Source organism: Schistocerca gregaria, chromosome X (genome assembly GCF_023897955.1).
Source record: "Schistocerca gregaria isolate iqSchGreg1 chromosome X, iqSchGreg1.2, whole genome shotgun sequence".
Lineage (NCBI taxonomy): Eukaryota > Metazoa > Arthropoda > Insecta > Orthoptera > Acrididae > Schistocerca > Schistocerca gregaria.
Window position 1 is genome coordinate 399,446,749 of NC_064931.1, and position 24,762 is coordinate 399,471,510.

General features: G+C 41.3%; 1 protein-coding gene across 3 annotated transcripts in view; it reads left to right on the top strand.

The window, feature by feature from the left end:
- Positions 1 to 8,150: 8,150 nt before the first annotated feature.
- The window catches only part of LOC126299350 (Bardet-Biedl syndrome 5 protein homolog), an 80,697-nt gene continuing 64,085 nt past the window's right edge, over positions 8,151 to 24,762 (top strand). For 2 of the 3 annotated variants that reach the window (XM_049991204.1, XM_049991205.1), the window contains exon 1: positions 8,175 to 8,360. In XM_049991204.1, the coding sequence (XP_049847161.1) occupies positions 8,257 to 8,360 (104 nt within the window). In that variant the 5' untranslated portion in view covers positions 8,175 to 8,256. Of the gene's footprint in view, positions 8,361 to 24,762 lie in introns of all 3 variants that reach the window. The other variant, XM_049991203.1, reaches the window with a different exon arrangement.

Sequence of the window (24,762 nt, forward strand, 5' to 3'; positions counted from 1 at the left end):
GAATGTTTAGTATTCAATTACAAATTACACAAACTCAAATCATTCGAAAAATACTCGGTGCACAAAGAAATACAGAGGTTTGGAAATTAAGAAATAATGAAGAAGTATATCGCAACAGGTTTGCTGTTGAAGATATGTATTCGTTTGTTGGAGTGCTGCTTGTAATGGGTGCTCTGAATTCTCCGAAGGAGCCTTTCAGCGTGCTGTCGAGCAATGATTCCTGTATCAAAACATCAGTTTTTCACGATTCTTTATCTCATAATAGGTATCGAACTCTTTATGCTCTTTGATGTTTTATATATCACGATGTTGGAAATACTCGCCTTCAGAAAAATGCATGACAAGCTGGCACATACAAGGGAAGAGAAGTATGAGATTCTTTTACTTATCACTGTCAAAACTCTGCAGCGGTTGATGAGCAACTAATCCTGTTCAGGGGAAAATGCTCATTCAGAGCTCATTCTGAATAATGCAGTCGGGATGAAATTTTACTCCTGTTCGACGGCGTACATAATGAGATTTTTTAGTTAATATTTCAACGTGCATACTTGTAAAAATTAAGAAACATAATTAATATACTATGAATAAATGTACATAGGTTTTATCATACCGTAAATAATAATTTTAAAGTTGAATTATCGATCTCCGGAAGTCCACATACTGATCACACCACTGTTTACATCACTGCAGACGCTTTGCTTTTATTGTGGCTGTTAACTTTTCTAGTGAGTCGACAGGCCTTGAAATCAATATCCTTCAACTTTCTGCGAACAGTGCATTCAGCTGCATTCACATTAGCCTCATCAAGAGATTTTATCGGCTATTTTACGTAGTGAAATGTCCCCTCTTTTACCCATTTTTAAATGACACAATTAGTAATATTTGGCTCTTAAACAATCAGTTGTGATGTCGATATTACTAAATCGATCATCAAAGCGAACAAAGTATTACTACAGTCTAACATATGTTAGACTGTGGTATTACACTAGTTACATACGAGAACGCCACAGAACAGGTCCTTTCCTGTACGCTGTATTCTGCACGTTGATACCTACAATGAGTCAACAATCCAATACCATGTAGCAACAACAGATACAAAATTCAACAACGTAATAAGTGCCCTGAATAACTATCATAAATTTTCCGATTAATCGCATTAAACATAGTACTCAGCACGTAATTATTACAGATAACATTAAAAATTTGCAGTGTGTCTAATAATTTGGACAGGGACTCTAGGACTGAATGGGAATGAAAGGGCAGGCATACTCATCCTGAAGGTTCCGGTCGACCACGTCCAACCGCCACAAGAGTAGATCGCCGTATTGTGCACCAAGCACGTCGTAAGCCCTTTATACACTACTGGCCATTAAAACTGCTACACCACGAAAATGACGCGCTACATACGCGAAATTTAACCGGCAGGAAGAAGAGACTGTGATATGTAAATAATTGGCTTTTCAGAGCATTCACACAAGGTTGGCGCCGGTGGCGACGCCTACAACGTGCTGACATGAGGAAAGTTTCCAACAGATTTCTCATACACAAACAGCAGTTGCCGGCGTTGTCTGGTGAAACGTTGTTGTGATGCCTCGTGTAAAGAGGAGAAATTCGTACCACCACGTTTCCGACTTTGATAACGGTCGGGTTGTAGCCTATCGCGATTGCGGTTTATCGTATCGAGACATTGCTGCTCGCGTTGGTCGATATCCAATGACTGTTAGCAGAATATGGAATCGGTGGGTTCAGGAGGGTAATACGAAACGCCGTGCTGGATCCCAACGGCCTCATATCACTAGCAGTCGAGATGACAGGCATATTATCCGCATGGATATAACGGATCATGCAACCACGTCTCGATCCCTGAGTCAGCAGATGGGGACGTTTGCAAGACAACAACCATCTGCACGAACAGTTCGACGACTTTTCCAGCAACATGGACTATCAGCTCGGTCACCATGGCTGCGGTTACCCTTGACGCTGCATCACAGACAGGAGCGCCTGCGATGGTTGTACTCAACGACGAACCTGGGTGCACGAATGGCAAAACGTCAGTTTTTCGGATGAATCCAGGTTCTGTTTACAGCATAATGATGGTCGCAACCGTGTTTGGCGACATCACGGTGAACGCACATTGTAAGCGTGTATTCGTCATCGCCATACTGGCGTATCACCCGGCATGATGGTATGGGGTGCCATTGGTTACACGTCTCAGTCAAATGGTTCAAATGGCTCTGAGCACTATGCGACTTAACTTCTGAGGTCATTAGTTGCCTAGAACTTAGAACTAATTAAACCTAACTAACCAAAGGACATCACACACATCCATGCCCGAGGCAGGATTCGAACCTGCGACCGTAGCGGTCGCTCGGTTCCAGACCGTAGCGCCCAGAACAACACGGCCACTCCGGCCGGCATCTCAGACACCTCTTGTTCGCATTGACGGCACTTTGAACAGTGGACGTTACATTTCAGATGTGTTACGATCCGTGGCTCTACCCTTCATTCGATCCCTGCGAAACCCTACATTTCAGCAGGATAATCCACGACCGCACGTTGAAGATCCTGTACGGGCCTTTCTGGATACAGAAAATGTTCGGCTGCTGGCCAGCACATTCTCCAGATCTCTCACCAATTGAAAACGTCTGGTCAATGGTGGCTGAGCAACTGGCATGTCACAATACGCCAGTCACTACTCTTGATGAACTGTGGTATCGTGTTGAAGCTGCATGGACAGCTGTACCTGTAAACGCCAACCAAGCTCTGTTTGACTCACTGCCCAGGCGTATCAAGGCCGTTATTACGACCAGAGGTGATTGTTCTGGGTATTGATTTCTCAGGATCTATGCACTCAAATTGCGTGAAATGTAATTTAAAAAATGTTGAAATGTGTGTGAAATCTTATGAAACTTGACTGCTAAGGTCATCAGTCCCTAAACTTACACACTACTTAACCTAAATTATCCTAAGTACAAACACACACACACACACCCATGCCCGAGGAAGGACTCGAACCTCTGCTGGGATCAGCGCATAGTCCGTGATTGCAGCGCCCTAGACCGCTCGGCTAATCCCGCGCGGCAAAATGTAATTACTTGTCACTTCTAGTCCAATGAATACCAGTTTATCATCTGCTTATCTTCTTGGTGTGTTGTTGTTATTGTTGTTGTCTTCAGTCCTGAGACTGGTCTGATGCACCTCTCCATACTACTCTATCCTGTGCAAGCTTCTTCATCTCCCAGTACTTACTGCAACCTACATCCTTCTGAATCTGCGTAGTGTATTTATCTCTTGGTCTCTCTCTACGATTTTTACCCTCCACGCTGCCCTCCAATGCTAAATTTGTGATCCCTTGATGCCTCAGAACATGTCCTACCAACCGGTCCATTCTTCTTGTCAAGTTGTGCCACAAACTCCTCTTCTCCCCAAGTCTATTCAATGCCTCCTCATTAGTTATGTGATCTACCCATCTAATCTTCAGCATTCTTCTGTAGCACCACATTTCCAAAGCTTCTATTCTCTTCTTGTCAAACTATTTATCGTCCATGTTTCACTTCCATATATGGCTACACGCCATACAAATACTTTCAGAAACGACTTCCTGACACTTAAATCTATACTCGATGTTAACAAATTTCTCTTCTACAGAAACGCTTTTCTTGCCGTTGCCAGTCTACATTTTATATCCTCCCTACATCGACCATCATCAGTAATTTTGTTTCCCAAATAGCAAAACTCGTCTACTACTTTAAGTGTCTCTTTTCCCAATCAAATTCATTCAGCATCACCTGACTTAACTGGACGACATTCCATTATTCTCGTTTTGCTTTTGGTGACGTTCATCGTATATCCTTCCTTCAAGAACTGTCCATTCCATTCAACTGCTCTCCCAAGTCCCTCGCTGTCTCTGACAGAATTACAATGTCATCGGCGAACCTTAAAGTTTTTATTTCTTCTAAATGGATTTTAATAGCTACTCCGAATTTTTCTTTCGTTTCCTTTACTGCTTGCTCAATATACAGATTCAATAACATCGGGGAGAGGCTACATCCCTGTCTCACTCCCTTCCCAACCACTGCTTCCCTTTCATGTCCCTCGACTATTTTAACTGCCATCTGGTTTCTGTACAAATTATAAATAGCTTTCGCTCCCTATATTTTACCCCTGCCACCTTCAGAATTTGAAAGAGAGTATTCCAGTGAACATTGTCAAAAGCTTTCTCTAAGTCTACAAAAGATGTAGATTCTAGAAGCGTAGGTTTGCCCTTCCTTGATCTAGCTTCTAAGATAAGTCGTAGGGTCAGTATTGCCTCACGTGTTCCCATATTTCTACGGAATCCAAATTGATCTTCCCCGAGGTCAGCTTCTACCAGTTTTTCCATTCGTCTGTAAAGAATTCGCGTTAGTATTTTGCAGCCGTGACTTATTAAACTGATAGTTCGGTAATTTTCACATCTGTCAATGCCTGCTTTCTTTGGAATTGGAATATTTATATTCTTCTTGAAGTCTTAGAGTATTTGGCCTGTCTCATACATTTTGCTCACCAGATGGTAGAGTTTTGTCAGGACTGGCTCCCCCAAGGCTGTCTGTAGTTCTAATGGAATGTTGTCTACTTCTGGGGCCTTGTTTCTATTTAGGTCCTTCAGTGCTCTGTCAAACTCTTCACGCAGTTTCGTATCTCCCATTTCATCTTCATCTACATCCTCTTCCCTTTCTATAACATTTCCCTCAAGTATATCGTCCTTGTATAGTCGCTCTATATACTCCTTCCACCTTTCTGCTTTCCCTCCTTTGCTCAGAATTGGGTTGCCATCTTAGCTCTTGATATTCATACAAGTGGCTCTCTTTTCTCCAAAGGTCTCTTTAATTTCCCTTAGGCAGTATCTATCTTACCCCTAGTGAGATAAGCCTCTACATCCTTACATTTGTCCTCTAGCCATCCCTGCTTAGCCATTTTGCACTTCCTGTCGAACTCATTTTTGAGACGTTTGAACTCCCTTGTGCCTACTTCATTTACTGCGTTTTTATATTTTCTCCTTTCATCAATTAAATTCAATATTTCTTCTGTTGCCTAAGGATTTCTACTAGCCCCCGTCTTTTTACCTACTTGATCCTCTGCTGCCTTCACTACTTCATCCCTCAGAGCTACTCATTCTTCTTCTACTGTTTTTCTTTTCCCCATTCCTGTCAATTGTTCCCTTATGCTCTCCCTGAACCTCTGTACAACCTCTGGTTTAGTCAGTTTATCCAGGTCCCATCTCCTTTAATTCCCACCTTTTTGCAGTTTCTTCCGTTTTAATCTACATTTCATAACCAATAGATTGTGGTCAGAGTCCACATCTGGCCCTGGAAATGTCTTACAATTTAAAACCTGGTTCCTAAATCTCTGTCTTACCATTATATAATCTATCTGATACCTTCTAGTATCTCCAGGTTTCTTCCACGTACACAACCTTCTTTTATGATTCTTGAACCAAGTGTTAGCTATAATTAAGTTATGCTCTGTGCAAAATTCTACCAAACGGCTTCCTCTTTCATTTCTCTCCCCCAATCCATATTCACCCACTATGTTTCCTGCTCTCCCTTTTCCTACTCTCGAATTCCAGTCACCCATGACTATTAAATTTTCGTCTCCCTTGACTGCCTGAATAATTTATTTTATCTCATCATACATTTTATCAATTTCTTCATCATCTGCAGAGCAAGTTGGCATATAAACTTGTTCTACTGTAGTAGGCATGGGCTTCGTGTCTATCTTGGCCACAATAATGCGTTCACTATGCTATTTGTAGTAGCTTACCCGCAGTCCTATTTTTTTATTCATTATTAAACCTACTCCTGCATTACCCCTATTTGATTTTGTATTTATAACCCTGTATTCACCTGACCAAAAGTCTTGTTCCTCCTGCCACCGAACTTCACTAATTCCCACTATATCTATCTTCAACCTATCCATTTCCCTTTTTAAATTTTCTAGCTTACCTGCCCGATTAAGGGATCTGACATTCCACGCTCCGATCCGTAGAACGCCAGTTTTCTTTCTCCTGATAACGACGTTCTCTTGAATAGTTCCCGCCCGGAGATCCGCTTGGGGGACTATTTTACCTCCGGAATATTGGTGTAGCAATTTTAATGGCCAGTAGTGTATTTGCGTGTGGCATCCGAGACGAGAACAGGTAACAGACTCCCTGCAACAATTATGTGCCGCCTCGCACCCTTGGTCGGAGACCGGCAGCAGCCTGGTTAGGGAATTTCCGTCTCATTAGTAGGCTGCCGGTAACATCAGACCTTAAACGGCTGATTTTATCCTTGTGGGCCCGCAACATGATGTATATCTTGCAGAGACATTATACGTTGTGTTTAAAGTACACTGACGGGAACCAATCACAACACCAAAAAATAATTAATGTAGAGTAGTAAAATTTGAGGAATACATTTGTTTACGTGACATATTTAAGTGGTTAACATCGCAAGATCACAGGTTAACGTTCGCGCAAGATAAGCCAATGGAAATGTGAGAGGTTGCTGCATGAATAACCTGTATAACCGCTAGAATGTTGAATCCAGGCACTGGTTTTGCTGTCACGGTGCGTGGGATAAACACGAGTCATATGAAACCGCTCCAGGTGTAGGTCCAGTGTGTCTAGGTCACAGACAGGTTGATTGTAGGCTCTCCGCTAGCCTTCTTCTAAGCAACACAGTAGGAAATGAAAGCTGGTCATGGCAGCATAGGGAGCTACCAGGCACTTTGAAAGTCCAGTAGGAGCTTTCAGCACAGAGGAGAATCTACTGGCGTCTAGCGATCATAGTCACCCCCAGTCATGTACAGTAACATCAAAACTCGTCAGGATTTCGCCAGTTTGGTACACAATTCTTTTTTCCTTTCTAACTCATTGGAAGAAGCTTCTCGCATTGCTCCCATGTGTCCATTTTAGCTTCGTTCAGATTTTGTATCTGAACACGTATTACATTAGGTGTAAATAGGTGATTAAGATGTTTAAAATATTACTAAATGATTAAGACAACTCCGGGAGCTCGGGGAGGCTCACTGCGAACGGTATTTTTATCTTTAGGAAAGTTGCAACGTCAGATGACTAGCGAAAAGCAGGAAGGCCTGCAGATGATCAGAGGTCGGCACAGGAACTGCCTATTGACTCTAAACGCAAATAGATTTAAAGTACTGCGGATAAATAGAAGAGATACATTACTGTTCAGTTACTTTTCTGGAAACAGTAACGTCGGAAGCTCCGCGAGGCTGTTGTGGAAACAAAACGGAAGCCAGAGGGATAGATATATTTTCTGTCTCTTTGACAGCAGATGTTCTCAGCTACTCAGTAAACTTACCAAAAGTTCGTTTCACATGGTGGTGTCCACTTGATTGCAATACGTATTTAAGTAGCGTCTCTTCTTATCTCCTCTTTACTCTGGTCTGCTGCAATGGTAAAGTTTATTTGAATTTCATTGTTGCACGTGACGTATTATGTATTCACTCATAAGTTAAGTTTACATGTGCATTTTGAGGGGAAGAAACCTTTGTAAACATTAGGAATCAATCAATTCACGTACGGTACGCCACATAATACAGATTTATTCAAACGATAAGAAAATAATTGTTTCCTACAACGATTCAGGAATGGAATAAGTTTTTAACGGCTGAGAGAATCAGACTGACAAGCAATTAAGTCAGTAACTTGCCTTCATTGTTCTCTGAAAGGGGCGAGACATATTTTGTAGTTGAATATAGCAGGATTGACGTCGCTGATAATGCCAGTAATACATGGCCACTATCTCAGGTTCGTAACAGGTTCTTCATATCCAATGTGATGAAATATCTCTAGGACTCAGGCCACGAATGAAGTTACACCATGCAGTAAGGTGTATACTGACGCAAATCTTCCTTGCATTAAAACTGTACGCCTAACTGATGCATGAACAATAATTTTGCGTTTCGCGCGTAGAGTTCAGCCAACAGTTCTCCTGTTTGGCTGTCTCCATTAATTAGCCCTGCTTGTATCTAATGTTTGCCGCGTCCGTCACATGTTATGAGGCGTTTCGCTATTCGTGTTGTTCCCTTGTATAGTGTTCCACACGCCCAATAGATGTCATCGGCGTATGTTAGTTACCTCTACTTGTGTTTAGTGTTCGTCCAGCAGATGTCAGCTGCTGCTTCTTTCAAGGCAGTCACGGTTGCTACGGTAACAGAGTCGGTAAACAAATATAGTACGCAGACGCAACTTGTTAATTTACGTTTGTGCGTATGGCATTGTTCAGTGTGTATAGGACGAACGACAGACGCTGCGGTGACGGTATGGAGAAAACGATGTGGGAAGATAAAGAAGTTAAATTTGATCTGCCTTTAAAGTAAGTGCACTTCCAAAATCATTATATTTTAAATTATATCCGCTGTAATCATTGAATTATTAACTGTTAGCCAATTTTGCTGTCGTAATAATTACAGGAATTGCAATTTTACTTGTTGAATACAAAATGTTATCCCAAAAATAACAACTGGCGAATTGTGTAATGTTTGGAATACTAAATTAGTAGCACAAAGGCTAATGTCCGCTAAAGAAATCGAGTTTAGTTTTAAAAATATATTTCATCAAAATATTACAGGAATTAAAAGTAAAGTCGGTGAATTCCTAATAGAACTTGGCACTGACCTTATGTATACCTCGGAGCATCAATTACATAGGAAGGAAATAATAACGTTCCTTTGGAGTGTTACATCTTATCTGATTTCTGTTTAAGGAACTCGTTTAGAAGGAAAGAGTCGTGATTTCTACCCAATGTAATGTGTCATTCAAAAGAATTAACATATCAAAACACTGTACCATAAACACCAAATAATTGAAATTTTTGTTTTACCACTGGCCTCTACAGACTACATGGTTTTTCCTTCCTCACCTTAAACTGTGCTGGGCTAATTGTTTTAGAAATACATGAAGTTGATCTTGCGTGAGGTGTCAGCATAAACTTTCTCATTGATTCTCCAGAGAATCTTATAAACTGGTACAGACCACGTACATTCCAATTACACTTCAGGAAAACAGTAGGAACATAGAAAATAACTTCCTATATTGTTCTTTAGTGGATGAGTGCAGTGTTAAAAAAAAGTAGCAATGTCCTGTCAGATCATGCAGGGACAGAATATTGAAAGGAATCAAGGCAGAGGCATATCTCAAAGCAGTAAACAAAATATGTGGGGATATTGTGAGTTCCCTTGTATTGCAGACATTTAAAGCCAATGTAGAAGGGAAAACTTAGCAAGCAGCCTTCAATACAGACAACTTGAATGACAAATATAATATATTTCTTCAGATCTTTGTCACTTTCATTGAAATCGTGTCCTTTAAAAAATTGCAGGCAGATATGCATTACTATGAGAAACCTGTTTCATTGTAAATCTAAATGTGTGCTCATGTGTTGTAAACTGACGACATCCATACAATATTTATTGTTCCATGGATGAATAAATAAATAAATAAACTAATAAGCAATCAACTTGGATAACTAATGACATTAGGAAACGGAATCTGTATCATAACATGATGAACAGTCAGATCCTGGTTACAAATGCTGAAGAACTCATCAGATAGGCCAAAACAATGCAGAACTCCAAGAGAATAGCAAAATTAAAAATATGTGGTTAATTGTGAAACAGGCATCAGGGTATGATGTGGGTTTTCAGTTTATTACACTTCTCTTGTGTGAAAATGAAACTGTTATTGATCCACCAGATTTGCATAAAATATTTAATAACCATTCCCTGTCAATAGCTGACAAGTTCAATCAAATTTCAGTGATACAGGTGAATATGCAGAACTCTTGAAAGCTGGTGTTCTGAGACTATTGTATCAATTAGAATCATGAAGATCAGTGTACTACATAATAAAAGAGTAGTGCCATGTCTCAGTACACATAAATTAGAGTCAGACAAGTAGTTTGGCTTCAGGAAAGGAGTATCAGTGGAGAATGCAATTTATGCTTTTGTGTGTGAGGCACCAGCAGGGCTAAACAATAGTTTGAGGACAATAAGTATTTTCTTTGATTCAACAAAAACATTTGGTTGAGTGGACCATGCAGTACGTTTCCATAGCTTGAAATATTATGGGATTGGTGAAAATTCTCAAAGTGATTTACTTCATATTTGGAACGTAGGAAGCAGAAGGTCAACAAGCAGCGAAGAAGTTTAAATCTGACAGGGGGGTGCCACAGGGCTTTGTTCTGGGTCCATCACTTATCTTGATGAATGTCAATGACCTGCTGCTAAACTTGGCAGCCAGCCTAAAAAATCTCTTTGTGGGTGCCTCAAGCATTATTATAATAAGGCAGTCAGTAAAATGAGCACATGGCTTTCAGAGAACAGATTAACGTTCAACTGCAATAAAATGTAATGCATACAGTTACTGACACAGAACTCTTGCCAAAGTAAAATTTCACTGTCCCAAATTGGTCAGGCACACAGTGAAGAAACTGAGTGCTGCTATTTTCACTATAAGAATAATCTCCACTGCCTCTGACTCTGAAATGTGAATGTTTGTTTGCTTTTCATACTTTGACACTATTATTTTGTGTGGTGTTATATTTTGTGGCAATTCTGTGCACACTTAGCCCAGAAAAGGTTGACCAAACAGATCTGCAGTGCCAGTTTGTGAACTTCATGTAGACTGTGGTTCAAGTATCTCAGAATTGTAGCTCTGCCATCCACATGCATTTGTTCCTTGATGTGATTTGTTGTTAACAGCATTGACTCATTAAAAAGACACTGCAACATTTATTCAGTGAACATTAGATGCAAAAAACAATATACATTTGGATTAAACTTCTTAAGCATTGAATAGAAAGTGTGCACTATTCACCAGGTTCCATTTTTGATATGGTTCTTCAGAATTGAAAAAAGTTGAGTGATTAACCCAAAGTATTCACATCCAAGTTGAAACATTTTCTTGTGGCACATTCCCTATATTATGTACAGGAGGTCTTCACAGTAGTTCAGAACTCCTCACTGTAATGTGTCATTTACTCACTGACAATTTTCTGTGTTTTAATAAATCTTTAATTAAATGTTAAAAATTTTCTGGTAAGCATTCTATAAAGTATGTAACCAAGTAGCTTTGGCTCACATGGTCTCACAGAATCTGATTAAGACATATTTCAAAGGTTTCTTTCAAACCATAGGGTTTCCCTCATTGAGCAAACAGCCTTTGTCTCACAGTCAGTAGTATGTTGCCTATGTCATAAAGCAGTTTTGTTTTTTCCTTTCAACTACACTCGTAAGACAAAAAACAACACATGATGAAGGAATTCTCCAAAAGGAATGAACAGCAATAGATGTGTGTACATGCGCAGAAAAAATATTACTATTTCAGAAAAATTGAATGATTTATTCAAGAGAAAGAGTGTCACAAATTGTGCAAGTCAATAATGTGTTGGTCCATCTCTGGCCTTTGTGCAAGCAGTTATTCTTTGCAGTACATCCCACAGCTGTCCAAGGCATCTCCAGACACGTCTTCATGGTCATTGGGGCTCTGTTCGAAGTGGGGCTCATCACTGAAGACAATTCTAATCCAGCCAAAGAGATTCCATGCCAAAGATATGTCTGGAGATGCCCAATCTGACTGTCACCCACCATATGGCCTGACAACCAGAAGTGATGGTCTGGGGTGCCATTTCTTTTCATAGCAGGACCCACTTGATTGTCATTCGTGGCACCCCTACAGCACAGCATTACATCAACAACATTCTACACCCCATTTTGTTGCTCTCCATGGTAAGTCATCCTGGGCTGACATTTCAGCAAGATAATGCCCACCCACCTACAGCAAGAATTTCTACTGCTTGTCTTTGACCTTGTCAAAACCTACCTCAGCCAGCAAGGTTTCCAGGTCTCTCATAAATTGAAAACATTTGGAACATTATGGGCAGGACCCTCCAACCAGCCTGGGATTTTTATGATCTGAAATGCCAATTTGGACAGATTTTGGCACAATATTCCTTAGGAGGACATCCAACAGCTCTGTAAATCAGTGCCAAGCTGAATAACTGCTTGCATAAAGGCCAGAGGTGATCAGTGTGCCACTGACTTGCACAATTTGTGAAGCTCTTTCTCTTGAATAAATCATCTAATTTTTCTGAAACTGCAATCATTTGTTTGTCTGTATAGTACATCACATCTGCAGATTTCTGTCACTTTTGGATAATTCCTTCATGGTGCATCTTATATATATATAAAATAGAAAGAAACTTCCACACGGGAAAAATATATTAAATATGTCTGCTTGTGTCTGTATATGTATGGATGGATATATGTGTGTGTGTGTGTGTGTGTGTGTGTGTGTGTGTGTGTGTGTGTGCGTGCGCACACGCGAGTATATACCTATCCTTTTCTCCCCTAAGGTAAGTCTTTCCGCTCCTTGGATTGGAATGACTCCTTACCCTCTCCCTTAAAACCCACATCCTTTCATCTTTCCCTCTCCTTCCCTCTTTCCTGAAGTAGCAACCGTTGGTTGCGAAAGCTAGAAATTGTATATATATATATATATATATATATATATATATACCAAGTGGGAAACCGCCGGCAGACAGGCACATGAACAAGACACACAAACACACACACAGAATTGTTAGCTTTCGCAACCGATGGTTGCTTCTTCAGGAAGGAGAGGGAAAGACGAAAGGATGTGGGTTTTAAGGGAGAGGGTAAGGAGTCATTCCAATCCCGGGAGCGGAAAGACTTCCCTTAGGGGAAAAAAAGGACAGGTGTACACTCGCGCGCACACACACACACATATCCATCCGCACATACACAGACACAAGCAGACATATTTAAAGGCAAAGAGTAAGAGCAGAGATGTCAGTCGAGGCGGAAGTACAGAGGCAAAGAAGTTGTTGAAAGATATATATTAAAAACAAAGATTCCAAGACTTATCAAGCAAGAAAGCGCCGGTAGATAGGCACAATGAATAAAACACACAAACACACACACAGAATTTCGAGCTTTCGCAACCGGTGGCTGCTTCGTCAGGAAAGAGGAAAGGAAAAGGAAAGATGAAAGGATGTGGGTTTTAATGGAGAGGGTAAGGAGTCATTCCAATCCCGGGAGCGTAAAGACTTACCTTAGGGGGAAAAAAGGATAGGTATATACTCGCGCACACACACACACACACACACACACACATATCCATCCATACATACACAGACACAAGCAGACATATTTAAAGGCAAAGAGTAAGGGCAGAGATGTAAGTCTGCCCTTACTCTTTGCCTTTAAATATGTCTGCTTGTGTCTGTGTATGTATGGATGGATATGTGTGTGTGCGCGAGTATATACCTATCCTTTTTTCCCCCTAAGGTAAGTCTTTCCGCTCCCGGGATTGGAATGACTCCTTACCCTCTCCCTTAAAACCCACATCCTTCCCTCTTTCCTGACGAAGCAGCCGCCGGTTGCGAAAGCTCGAAATTCTGTGTGTGTGTTTGTGTGTTTTATTCATTGTGCCTATCTACCGGCGCTTTCTTGCTTGATAAGTCTTGGAATCTTTGTTTTTAATATATATCTTTCAACAACTTCTTTGCCTCTGTACTTCCGCCTCGACTGACATCTCTGCTCTTACTCTTTGCCTTTAAATATGTCTGCTTGTGTCTGTGTATGTGCGGATGGATATGTGTGTGCGTGCGCACACGCGAGTATATACCTATCCTTTTCTCCCCTAAGGTAAGTCTTTCCGCTCCTTGGATTGGAATGACTCCTTACCCTCTCCCTTAAAACCCACATCCTTTCATCTTTCCCTCTCCTTCCCTCTTTCCTGAAGTAGCAACCGTTGGTTGCGAAAGCTAGAAATTGTATATATATATATATATATATATATATATATATATATATATATATATATATATATATACCAAGTGGGAAACCGCCGGCAGACAGGCACATGAACAAGACACACAAACACACACACAGAATTGTTAGCTTTCGCAACCGATGGTTGCTTCTTCAGGAAGGAGAGGGAAAGACGAAAGGATGTGGGTTTTAAGGGAGAGGGTAAGGAGTCATTCCAATCCCGGGAGCGGAAAGACTTCCCTTAGGGGAAAAAAAGGACAGGTGTACACTCGCGCGCACACACACACACATATCCATCCGCACATACACAGACACAAGCAGACATATTTAAAGGCAAAGAGTAAGAGCAGAGATGTCAGTCGAGGCGGAAGTACAGAGGCAAAGAAGTTGTTGAAAGATATATATTAAAAACAAAGATTCCAAGACTTATCAAGCAAGAAAGCGCCGGTAGATAGGCACAATGAATAAAACACACAAACACACACACAGAATTTCGAGCTTTCGCAACCGGTGGCTGCTTCGTCAGGAAAGAGGAAAGGAAAAGGAAAGATGAAAGGATGTGGGTTTTAATGGAGAGGGTAAGGAGTCATTCCAATCCCGGGAGCGTAAAGACTTACCTTAGGGGGAAAAAAGGATAGGTATATACTCGCGCACACACACACACACACACACACACACACATATCCATCCATACATACACAGACACAAGCAGACATATTTAAAGGCAAAGAGTAAGGGCAGAGATGTAAGTCTGCCCTTACTCTTTGCCTTTAAATATGTCTGCTTGTGTCTGTGTATGTATGGATGGATATGTGTGTGTGCGCGAGTATATACCTATCCTTTTTTCCCCCTAAGGTAAGTCTTTCCGCTCCCGGGATTGGAATGACTCCTTACCCTCTCCCTTAAAACCCACATCCTTCCCTCTTTCCTGACGAAGCAGCCGCCGGTTGCGAAAGCTCGAAATTCTGTGTGTGTGTTTGTGTGTTTTATTCATTGTGCCTATCTACCGGCGCTTTCCCGCTTGGTAAGTCTTGGAATCTTTGTTTTTAATATATTTTTCCCATGTGGAAGTGTCTTTCTATTATATATATATAGCAGTCAAGTAGAGTACAGAACCATGTTTAGTAATATACATGACTCACAGTGTGAAAATCATTTGATTAGACAGGAAATACTCTCCTGACTTATATCTAGAATGAGCACTTTAAACATTAACTGGCTGTTGTAATCCTTCTTTTGTGTAGATCATTAAAAATTTTATGAAAGGAAAATTCGGTCAAGGAACCTAATAAATTATCAAACAGAATTGCTGGCAAGTTCTAACCCCCAGGAAGCAAAACGTATGGTATTGCTGATTAACACACTCAAAAGTAAAACAGACCCATACCATGCTTTCAGACTAATTGCCCCATTGTATGAGGTAAAGCAGATATAGGGTGGTGAAGGTTAAAATGGGAGGACAGGGCACTCACGTTTCATGATGAGGGTGGACAAGATGAAAGAGGGAGGCCTCAGAGAGAGCTGGTCTCATTGTTTGTTGTTCATCTAATTTTTCTGAAATTGCTATCATTTGTGATGCATCAATTTTTTTTTGCCTTGGAGTGTATATAGCAGTCAACTATAGTACACTGTGCAGTGTCCATGTGGCACCCAGTATTACAAACAAAATTATTTTTAAAGTGGAATTCTATGCCCCCATTTGATAGAGTGGTCCAAAATTAATCTCCTGCAATATTCAGTTTAGCAATATGTGTTAACAGGAACAGGAAAACATGAAGAATAACCAATATTGCAGCAGTGGCTGTGTAGCACTGGTACATAGCGGTGACAGTCAGTGCAGGACAGGGCAGTACATGAGATGGGACAAGTTGTTCTTGTTTTACTGTCCCTGTTAATACATATTGCTAAAACAAATATTGCACTAGATTATTTTGGGTCTAAAGAATGGACATGTAAGATATGGCTGTAAAAATAATTTTGTTTCTAACAAGAAACAAACTGGCACTTCTTGTTGATACTGGATGTTGCACAAAAGACACAATGAGCAGTATTTCTTTGTACTGACTCCACATTACACAAATGAAGCCAAAATACCAGAGAAAATGTGCCTGACAACTCCTAGGAGAGACACCCAATGTATACATGTTTGTGTAAATTTATTATGACTTTTTTGGTCCCAAATTCTTAACTGCACTATTCACCTCTCTACTCCCTAATTTATCTTTACTTCTCACTCTGTCATTATCTTTTTACTGAAGCTCGCTCAGTGCTTACTGGTGTACTATCTCCAGCCTACTGTCCATGACGCTACCCCCTTCAACTCTGTCTACCCTCATCCTCAGTACAGGTGGGTCACTCTCATGGTGGGGTCTGACTGAGCTGCCCATCCTGTTTAACCTTTCACAACTTATCCCTTTTTCCTTTGCTACAAACGAATTATTAGGTTCAAATATTAGGCAGTCTGTCTCTTTTACTTTTATGTATGTGTATCAATAGTACTAAAGCATCAACAATAACTATTATACTGTCCCACAGTAGAAAGCACTTCTCTACACTTTAATACTGGAAAAAAATGAAAAAGTAATGGATGCGTGAGCCTCACCAGAATACACAATTTCAGTGCATCTCCTCTTGCTACCTTTCCCCAGCACTTACTTAGTACTACACTTCTGTCTCTTACAGTTCTTGTCTTTTGATAGGAATACACATGAATAAAGTACTTTCAGATTGTCGAACACCAGGTTATTGCTCTAGGGTGACAAAAAAGGAAAATGTTGAATGGGAGGGGTGGAAGGCTAGAAAAGAAGGGGGAAGCAGGTTACCCAGAACCCAGGTTAAAAGGGACCCATGAGGTATAAGAAGGAATTGTGTCATAGTACCATCTGGCTTATTGCACAGCTCTTGTAAGCAATTGTGCATAGCAATTTCATGAAGACTCAGTAACTAGGCATCCTGGTGCAAGAACGAGTGTTCATTAACGTTACAGCACTGGCAGGGCTCCTGATGGCACTGACATGGCGGGAAAGCTGGAGCAAATGTCACAGTTGCCCGATTACACCTGGTGCCTCAGACCTGTTATGGCTCAGAGGCCAGGAGCACTGCCATTTCAGAAACACTAGCCGACTAGACTTCTATATAGGTTGTTGTTGTGGTCTTCAGTCCAAAGACAGGTTTAATGCATCTCTCCATGCTACTCTATCTTGCACAAGCCTCTTCATCTCCGAATAACTACCCCAACTGACATCCTTCTAAATCTGCTTATTGTATTCATCTCTTGGTCTCCCTCTTCAATTTTTACCCTCACCCCCTCACCTACACATCCCTCCAGCACTAAATTGGTGATCCTTTGATGTCCAAGAACGTGTACTATCAACCAATCCCTTCTTTTAGTCAAGTTGAGCTACAAATTTCCTGTCTTCCCAGTTCTATTCAGTACCTCCTTATTAGTTACATGATCTATCCATCTAATCTTCAGCATTCTTCTGTTGCCCCACACTCCAAACACTGAACTCTAAAGAACTCAAGTGACTTAATAGAAAAAATAAGAAATGAAAACATTCCAAACAGAGCCACATTAATTTAATTTGACATAATTTCCATGTACAGTCACATTCCAACAAAAGAAGCCATCAACATCATAGGAAGCAATCTCCTACTACAAGAGAACATACAACAGTTAGCAGCTGTATTGAAGCTCATCACAGAGCAAAACTACTTCACATTCAACAAAAAATTTTACTCTCACAAGAAGGACTACCTATGGGATCCTCAAACAGTATCTCTCTAGCTGACATTTTCATCAGCCAGATAGAAAATCAGTTCTTTCACAAAATAGTAAAACCAAAGTAGTACCAAATAAAATATTAGTACAGATATGTAGATAGTATAATTTGCCTAAATGATGAATCACAGTCTCATACAAAACAGCTTCATGAGGACATAAACTCCATTCACCCACAAATGCAATTCACCATTGAAACACAAACAGGCAAAAACCTCTTTTTCTTAGATCTCACCATTCACAATAGAAACAACAAGCATGAATTCACAATGTATAGGAAACCCAAAATCACCAGCACTATCATTCATAACCAGTTGAATCATGCCATAACTCAGAAAGAAGCCAGCTCCAGATATTTACTACACAGACTGAACAAAACACCCATGAACAAAATTATTACACAGAAGAACTGAACACAATAAAAGAAAACTGCACAAGAGAATGGGTATGATACAAAGACTGTAGGTAAAATAAACAACAAAATACAAAAACAGGCAACACGTAATCACAAAACGTACACACACACACAGATATATATACACTCCTGGAAATGGAAAAAAGAACACATTGACACCGGTGTGTCAGACCCACAATACTTGCTCCGGACACTGCGAGAGGGCTGTACAAGCAATGATCACACGCACGGCACAGCGGACACACCAGGAACCGCGGTGTTGGCCGTCGAATGGCGCTAGCTGTGCAGCATTTGAGCACCGCCGCCGTCAGTGTCAGCCAGTTTGCCGTGGCATACAGAGCTCCATCGCAGTCTTTAACACTGGTAGCATGCCGCGACAGCGTGGATGTGATCCGTATGTGCAGTTGACGGACTTTGAGCGAGGGCGTATAGTGGGCATACGGGAGGTTGGGTGGACGTACAGCCGAATTGCTCAACACGTAGGGCGTGAGGTCTCCACAGTACCTCGATGTTGTCGCCAGTGGTCGGCGGAAGGTGCACGTGCCCGTCGACCTGGGACCGGACCGCAGCGACGCACGGATGCACGCCAAGACCGTAGGATCCTACGCAGTGCCGTAGGGGACCGCACCGCCACTTCCCAGCAAATTAGGGACACTGTTGCTCCTGGGGTATCGGCGAGGACCATTCGCAACTGTCTCCATTAAGCTGGGCTACGGTCCCACACACCGTTAGGCCGTCTTCCGCTCACGCCCCAACATCGTGCAGCCCGCCTCCAGTGGTGTCGCGACAGGCGTGAATGGAGGGACGAATGGAGACGTGTCGTCTTCAGCGATGAGAGTCGCTTCTGCCTTGGTGCCAATGATGGTCGTATGCGTGTTTGGCGCCGTGCAGGTGAGCGCCACAATCAGGACTGCATACTACCAAGGCACACAAGGCCAACACCCGGCATCATGGTGTAGGGAGCGATCTCCTACACTGGCCGTACACCTCTGGTGATCGTCGAGGGGACACTGAATAGTGCACGGTACATCCAAACCGTCATCGAACCCATCGTTCTACCATTTCTAGACCGACAAGGGAACTTGCTGTTCCAACAGGACAATGCACGTCCGCATGTATCCCGTGCCACCCAACATGCTCCAGAAGGTGTAAGTCAACTACCCTGGCCAGCAAGATCTCCAGATCTGTCCCCCATTGAGCATGTTTGGGACTGGATGAAGCGTCGTCTCACGCGGTCTGCACGTCCAGCACGAACGCTTGTTCATCTGAGGCGCCAGGTGGAAATGGCATGGCAAGCCGTTCCACAGGACTACATCCAGCATCTCTACGATCGTCTCCATGGGAGAATAGCAGCCTGCATTGCTGCGAAAGGTGGATATACACTGTACTAGTGCCGACATTGTGCATGCTCTGTTGCCTGTGTCTATGTGCCTTTGGTTCTGTCAGTGTGATCATGTGATGTATCTGACCCCAGGAATGTGTCAATGAAGTTTCCCCTTCCTGGGACAATGAATTCACGGTGTTCTTATTTCAATTTCCAGGATTGTATATATATAACGCAAGTCACAACAGATCAATAGACAATAAATGGCACTTAATGACTTACAACAATGAAGTTACACACAGGCTGGGAAATATACTAAAGACACAAGGACTTAACATAGCATATACAATACTGAAGAGACTTGGAAGAAATACAACCAACACTGACAAATACAGCCAAGCTGGTATATATCAACTAACTTGCAACTGCTGTCAGTCTGTTTATGTGGGTCAAACATGCTGGCATTTTAGAGCCAGGTATACAGAACACTTCAGAGCACTGAAAAGCAATAGCTCACACTCAACATTTGCAGATCACCTAATAGTACAGAATCACCATCCACCAAACATTGAAACCAACTTAAAACTCCTTAAAACAAGTAACAGCCTCTACCAAAAATTAAGAAAACTGTCGCATCCAAAAATCAGTAGCCAATGTAAGGAAGTACTAAACAAATCACTTTGCAATAATACCCTCTTTGCCACAATAGAAGAACTATATAAATAACACACAGACCAGAACTGCATGTGACCAGCCTCTAAAATTAAATCTCTCTCTCTCTCTCTCTCTCTCTCTCTCTCTCTCTCTCTCTCTCTCTTTCTCTCTCTCTCTCTCTCTCCCCCCCTCCGTCCCCCTCCCCCTCTCTCCCCTCCATCTCTCCCTCTCTCCTCCTCCCACCTTCCTCCCTGTCTTGGAAATACACACACACTATACACCACCAAAACTTCAAATCCAATGCCACATCCCAAACAAACAAGTCACGAAACAAATGAACACTGCACAGCCACAATAACGCTTAATGGTGACAAAAACTCTGTGCTTGGTGAATAAATCATAAAAAATGCGTGTGTATTGACAAAAGCACAAGAAATGAGTGTGTTACCTCAACACAAACAAAGTAAAAACACCATAACATTAAAAACTGCAAGTAGCATGCTAATTAACACAACACATAGTATTCTCTCAGAAATTCATAATAAATGGAAAATAAAATAATGTTTTGGTGTTTGCAGATGACAAGCTGTAGAATGTGCTACTAGCATAAATGTTCATAGCCTCATGTGAGGTATGTAAGCAAGTGCATACATCCATTTTATTTCCAAGTGTACTACAAAACTAGAACCTTTAGACATATTTGTAAATAAGCAACATAGAATGCTTCAACACAGTGATACATGTCTCAACTCTGTACTGTATGCTAACCAATGTACAACATTTGACAACAATCACTCATTTCACAAATGTAAATATTATTACTAAAAGTTTCTTTAAAGATGACATGTAACAACAATTTTTCAGAAGGAAAGTAAACAAATAAACCCACTGAAGATAGTCCAAAAAGTGTAGAAACATGTATGGGTGAAAACAAAACTACAGAAATGTCTTGCATAAGGCAAAATTCCTCTCCAATCCTCTCTTCTCTTCTTGTCTAAACTGTTTATTGTCCATGTTTCACTTCGATATGTGGCTAGACTCCAGACAAATACCTTCAGAAAAGACTGCCTAACACTATATCCAATGTTAACAACTTTCTCTTCTTCAAAAACACTGTTCTTGATATTGTCTCCATTTTATATCCTCTGTACTTCGGGCATCATTATTTATTTTGCTGTCCAAATAGCTAGCGAAACCTCTCTACTGCTTAGAGTGTCTAATTTCCTAACCTAATTCCCTCAGCATCACCTGATTTAATTCAACTACATTCCATTATCCTCATCTTACTGTTGTTGATGTTCATCTTATATCCCCCTTTCAAGATACCATCCATTCAGTTCAACTGCTCGTCCAAGTCTCTGACAGTATTACAGTGCCATTGGCAAATCTCAAGATGTTTACTTCTTTTCCCTGAATTTTAATTACTATTCCCATTTTTTTCTTTGGTTTCCTTTACTGCTTACTCAATGTTCAGATTGAATAACATTTTTGGTGGGTTACAAACCTGTCTCAAGCACTGCTGCCTTTTCATGCCCCTCAACTCTTATAACTGCCATCTGGTTTGTATACAAGTTGTAAATAGTCGTCCGCAGCTCGTGGTCGTGCGGTAGTGTTCTTGCTTCCCGCACCTGGGTTCCCGGGTTCGATTCCTGGTGGGGTCAGGGATTTTCTCTGCCTCGTGATGACTGGGTGTTGTGTGATGTCCTTAGGTTAGTTAGGTTTAAGTAGTTCTAGGCTCTTGGGGAATGATGACCATAGATGTTAAGTCCCATAGTGCTCAGAGCCATTTGAACCATTTTTTTGTAAATAGTCTCTCGCTTCCTGTATTTTACCTCTGCTACCTTCAGAATTTCAAAGCGAGTTTTCAAATCAACATTGTCAAAAGCTTTCTCTAGGTCTACAGATGCTGTAAATGTAGGTTGGCCTTTCCTTAACCTGCTTTCTAAGATAAGTTGTAGGGTCAGTATTGCCTTGCGTTTTCCTACATTTCTCTGAAATCCAAACTGAGCTGCTCTGAGGTTTGCTTCTACCAGTGTTTCCATTCTTCTGTAGAGAATGTGTGTTAAGTATTTTGCAACTATGGCTTATTAAACTGATAGTTCAGTAATTTTCACACCTGTCAGCAACTGCTTTCTTTGGAATTGGAAGTATTACATTCTTTTTGAAGGCTATCAGTAATTGTGACAGAATGTCATCTGCCTCAGAGGCCTTGTTGTACTTAGATCTTTAAGTGTTCTATCAAATTTTTCTTGCAGTGTCATTTCTCCAATCTCATCTTCATCTATCTCCTCTTCCATTTCTATAAATTGCCTTCAAGCTCATCTCCCTTGAATAGACTCTCTATATACACCTTCCACCCTTCAGCTTCCCTTCTTTGCTTAAGGTTGGTTTTTCATCAGAGCTTTTGATATTCATATAGCTGCTTCTCATTTCTCCAAAGGCCACTTCAGTTTTCCTGTAGGCAGTATCTATCTTTCCCCTAGAGAAAAATGCATCTAAATCCTTACATTTGTCCTCTAGACATTCCTGCTTAGCCATTTTGCACTTTATGTCAATCTCACTTTTAAATGTCTGTATTCCCTTTCACCTGTTTCATTTGCTGCATTTTTATATTTTCTCCTTTCATCAGTTAAACTCAATATCCCCTGTGTTATCCAAGGATTTCTACTAGGTCTTACCTTTTTAACTATTTGATCCTCTGTTCCATTTGAAAGAAACTCTTACAGTTTAAGGCAGATAGTAGCAAACAAAAAAAAAAAAATGAAATGATCGTGAGGCATTGATAGCTGGGAGGCCACATCCAGGGAAGTTTGGCACTGAGTTGCAAGTCTTATTGCAGGTGATGTCACATTAGGTGACTAAGTGTCTGTGATGATGAGGGATGATGAGGACAGCACAACACCCAGTCCACGAGTGGAGAAAATTCCAAACCCGGGCCTGCTGCATGGTAGGCAGACGCTTTAACCACTCAGCTAAGAAGGCAGACAGTAGCAAAGAGAAAACATTGAATCTAATAAATTATAATACATGAGCTTTCTTATCTGGAAACCCTTATGAGATATACGGGTAAAAACCTATGAGCCTATTGACACTGTGTGATGAAAATCATCCCAACACCTGGCTGAAAATGGTAAGGTTTCTTGGGGAATGGTAATCCATTCTTCACAGATTGCTGCACTGAGGAGAAGTATTGACATTGGCCCATGAGGCCTGGCACAAAGTCGGCATTCCAAAACATCCCAAAGGTGTTTTATAGGATTCAGGTCAGGAATGTGTGCAGGCCAGTCTATTACAGGGATGTTATTGTCATGTAACCACTCCACCACAGGCCGTACATTATGAACAGGTGCTTGATCGTGTTGAAAGATACAACTGCCATCCCCGAATTGCTCTTCAACAGCAGGAAACAAGAAGATGAGGTAAACATCAATGTAGGCCTGTGCTGTGATAGTGCCACACAAAACAACCAGGGCTGCAAGCCCCCTCCATGAAAAACACAGCCACACCATAACACCACTGAATTTTACTGTTGGCACTACACAAGCCAGCAGATGATGTTCACTGGGCATTCGCCATACCCTCACCCTGCCATCGTATTGCCACAATGTGTACCATGATTTGTCACTCCACAAACGTTTTTCCACTGTTCAGTTGGGCAATGTTTATGCTCCTTACACCAAGCGAGATGTCATTTGGCATTTACCAGCATGACGTGTGGCTTATGAGCAGCCACTCGACCATGAAATCCAAGTTTTCTCACCTCCTGCCTAACTGCCATAGTACTTGTAGTGGATCCTGATGCAGTTTGGAATTCCTGTGTGATGGTCTGGATAGAAGTCTGCCTATTACACATTACGACCTTCTTCAACTGTCGGCGGTCTCTGTCAGTCAAGAGACGAGGTCGGCCTGTACGCTTTTGTGCTGTATGTGTCCCTTCACGTTTCCACTTCACTATCACATAGGAAACAGTTGACCTAGGGATGGTTAGGAAGGTGGAAATCTCACATGCAGACGTATGATGCAAGTGACACTCAATCACCTGACCATGTTCAAAATCCGTGAGTTCCACGGAGCACCCCATTCTGCTCTCTCATTATGTTTAGTGACTACTGAGGTCGCTGATATGGAGTACCTGGCAGTAGGTGGCAGCAGAATGCACCTAATATGAAAAACATATGTTTTTGGGGGTGTCCGGATACTTTTGACCACATAGTGTACCTTCATTTGCTGTCCCAAATCTTAGTATAGTCATGTTTATGAAATATGGTGTGCTGCACTACACTATATAGATGTAGAAACAATAGTGTGCCTATACACAAAAACTGATGAATATGACATGCATGAGTAGGTGTTTCAGAAATCTCACTGGCATATATCATACAGTACTGCTGCTAAAATACAGGACCAAAGGAGTAACCATTTATGCTACATTATATACACTTTCTCTAGAGCCAAAACAATTACCTTTATAAAAGCTGTTGTCTGTATTTCCTCAGTGTTAGCCGGCATCATGTAGGGGCATAGGTTTGTGTGTGTATGTGTGTGAGTGTGTTTGTGTACTTTTCTCTAGTTCGTAAAATAATTACATTGAAAGCTAGCAAGGTCTCTTCCTTTTTGTGTGTGCCTACAGACAACTTAATGCTTCTGCTTTTCAGTGAGCGGTATCCTTTAATGCAAAAGTATTTACCTTCTACTAGAACTTTTCTACAAAATTTTCCTTAGTACTACAAGTTTTTATCCATATGTATG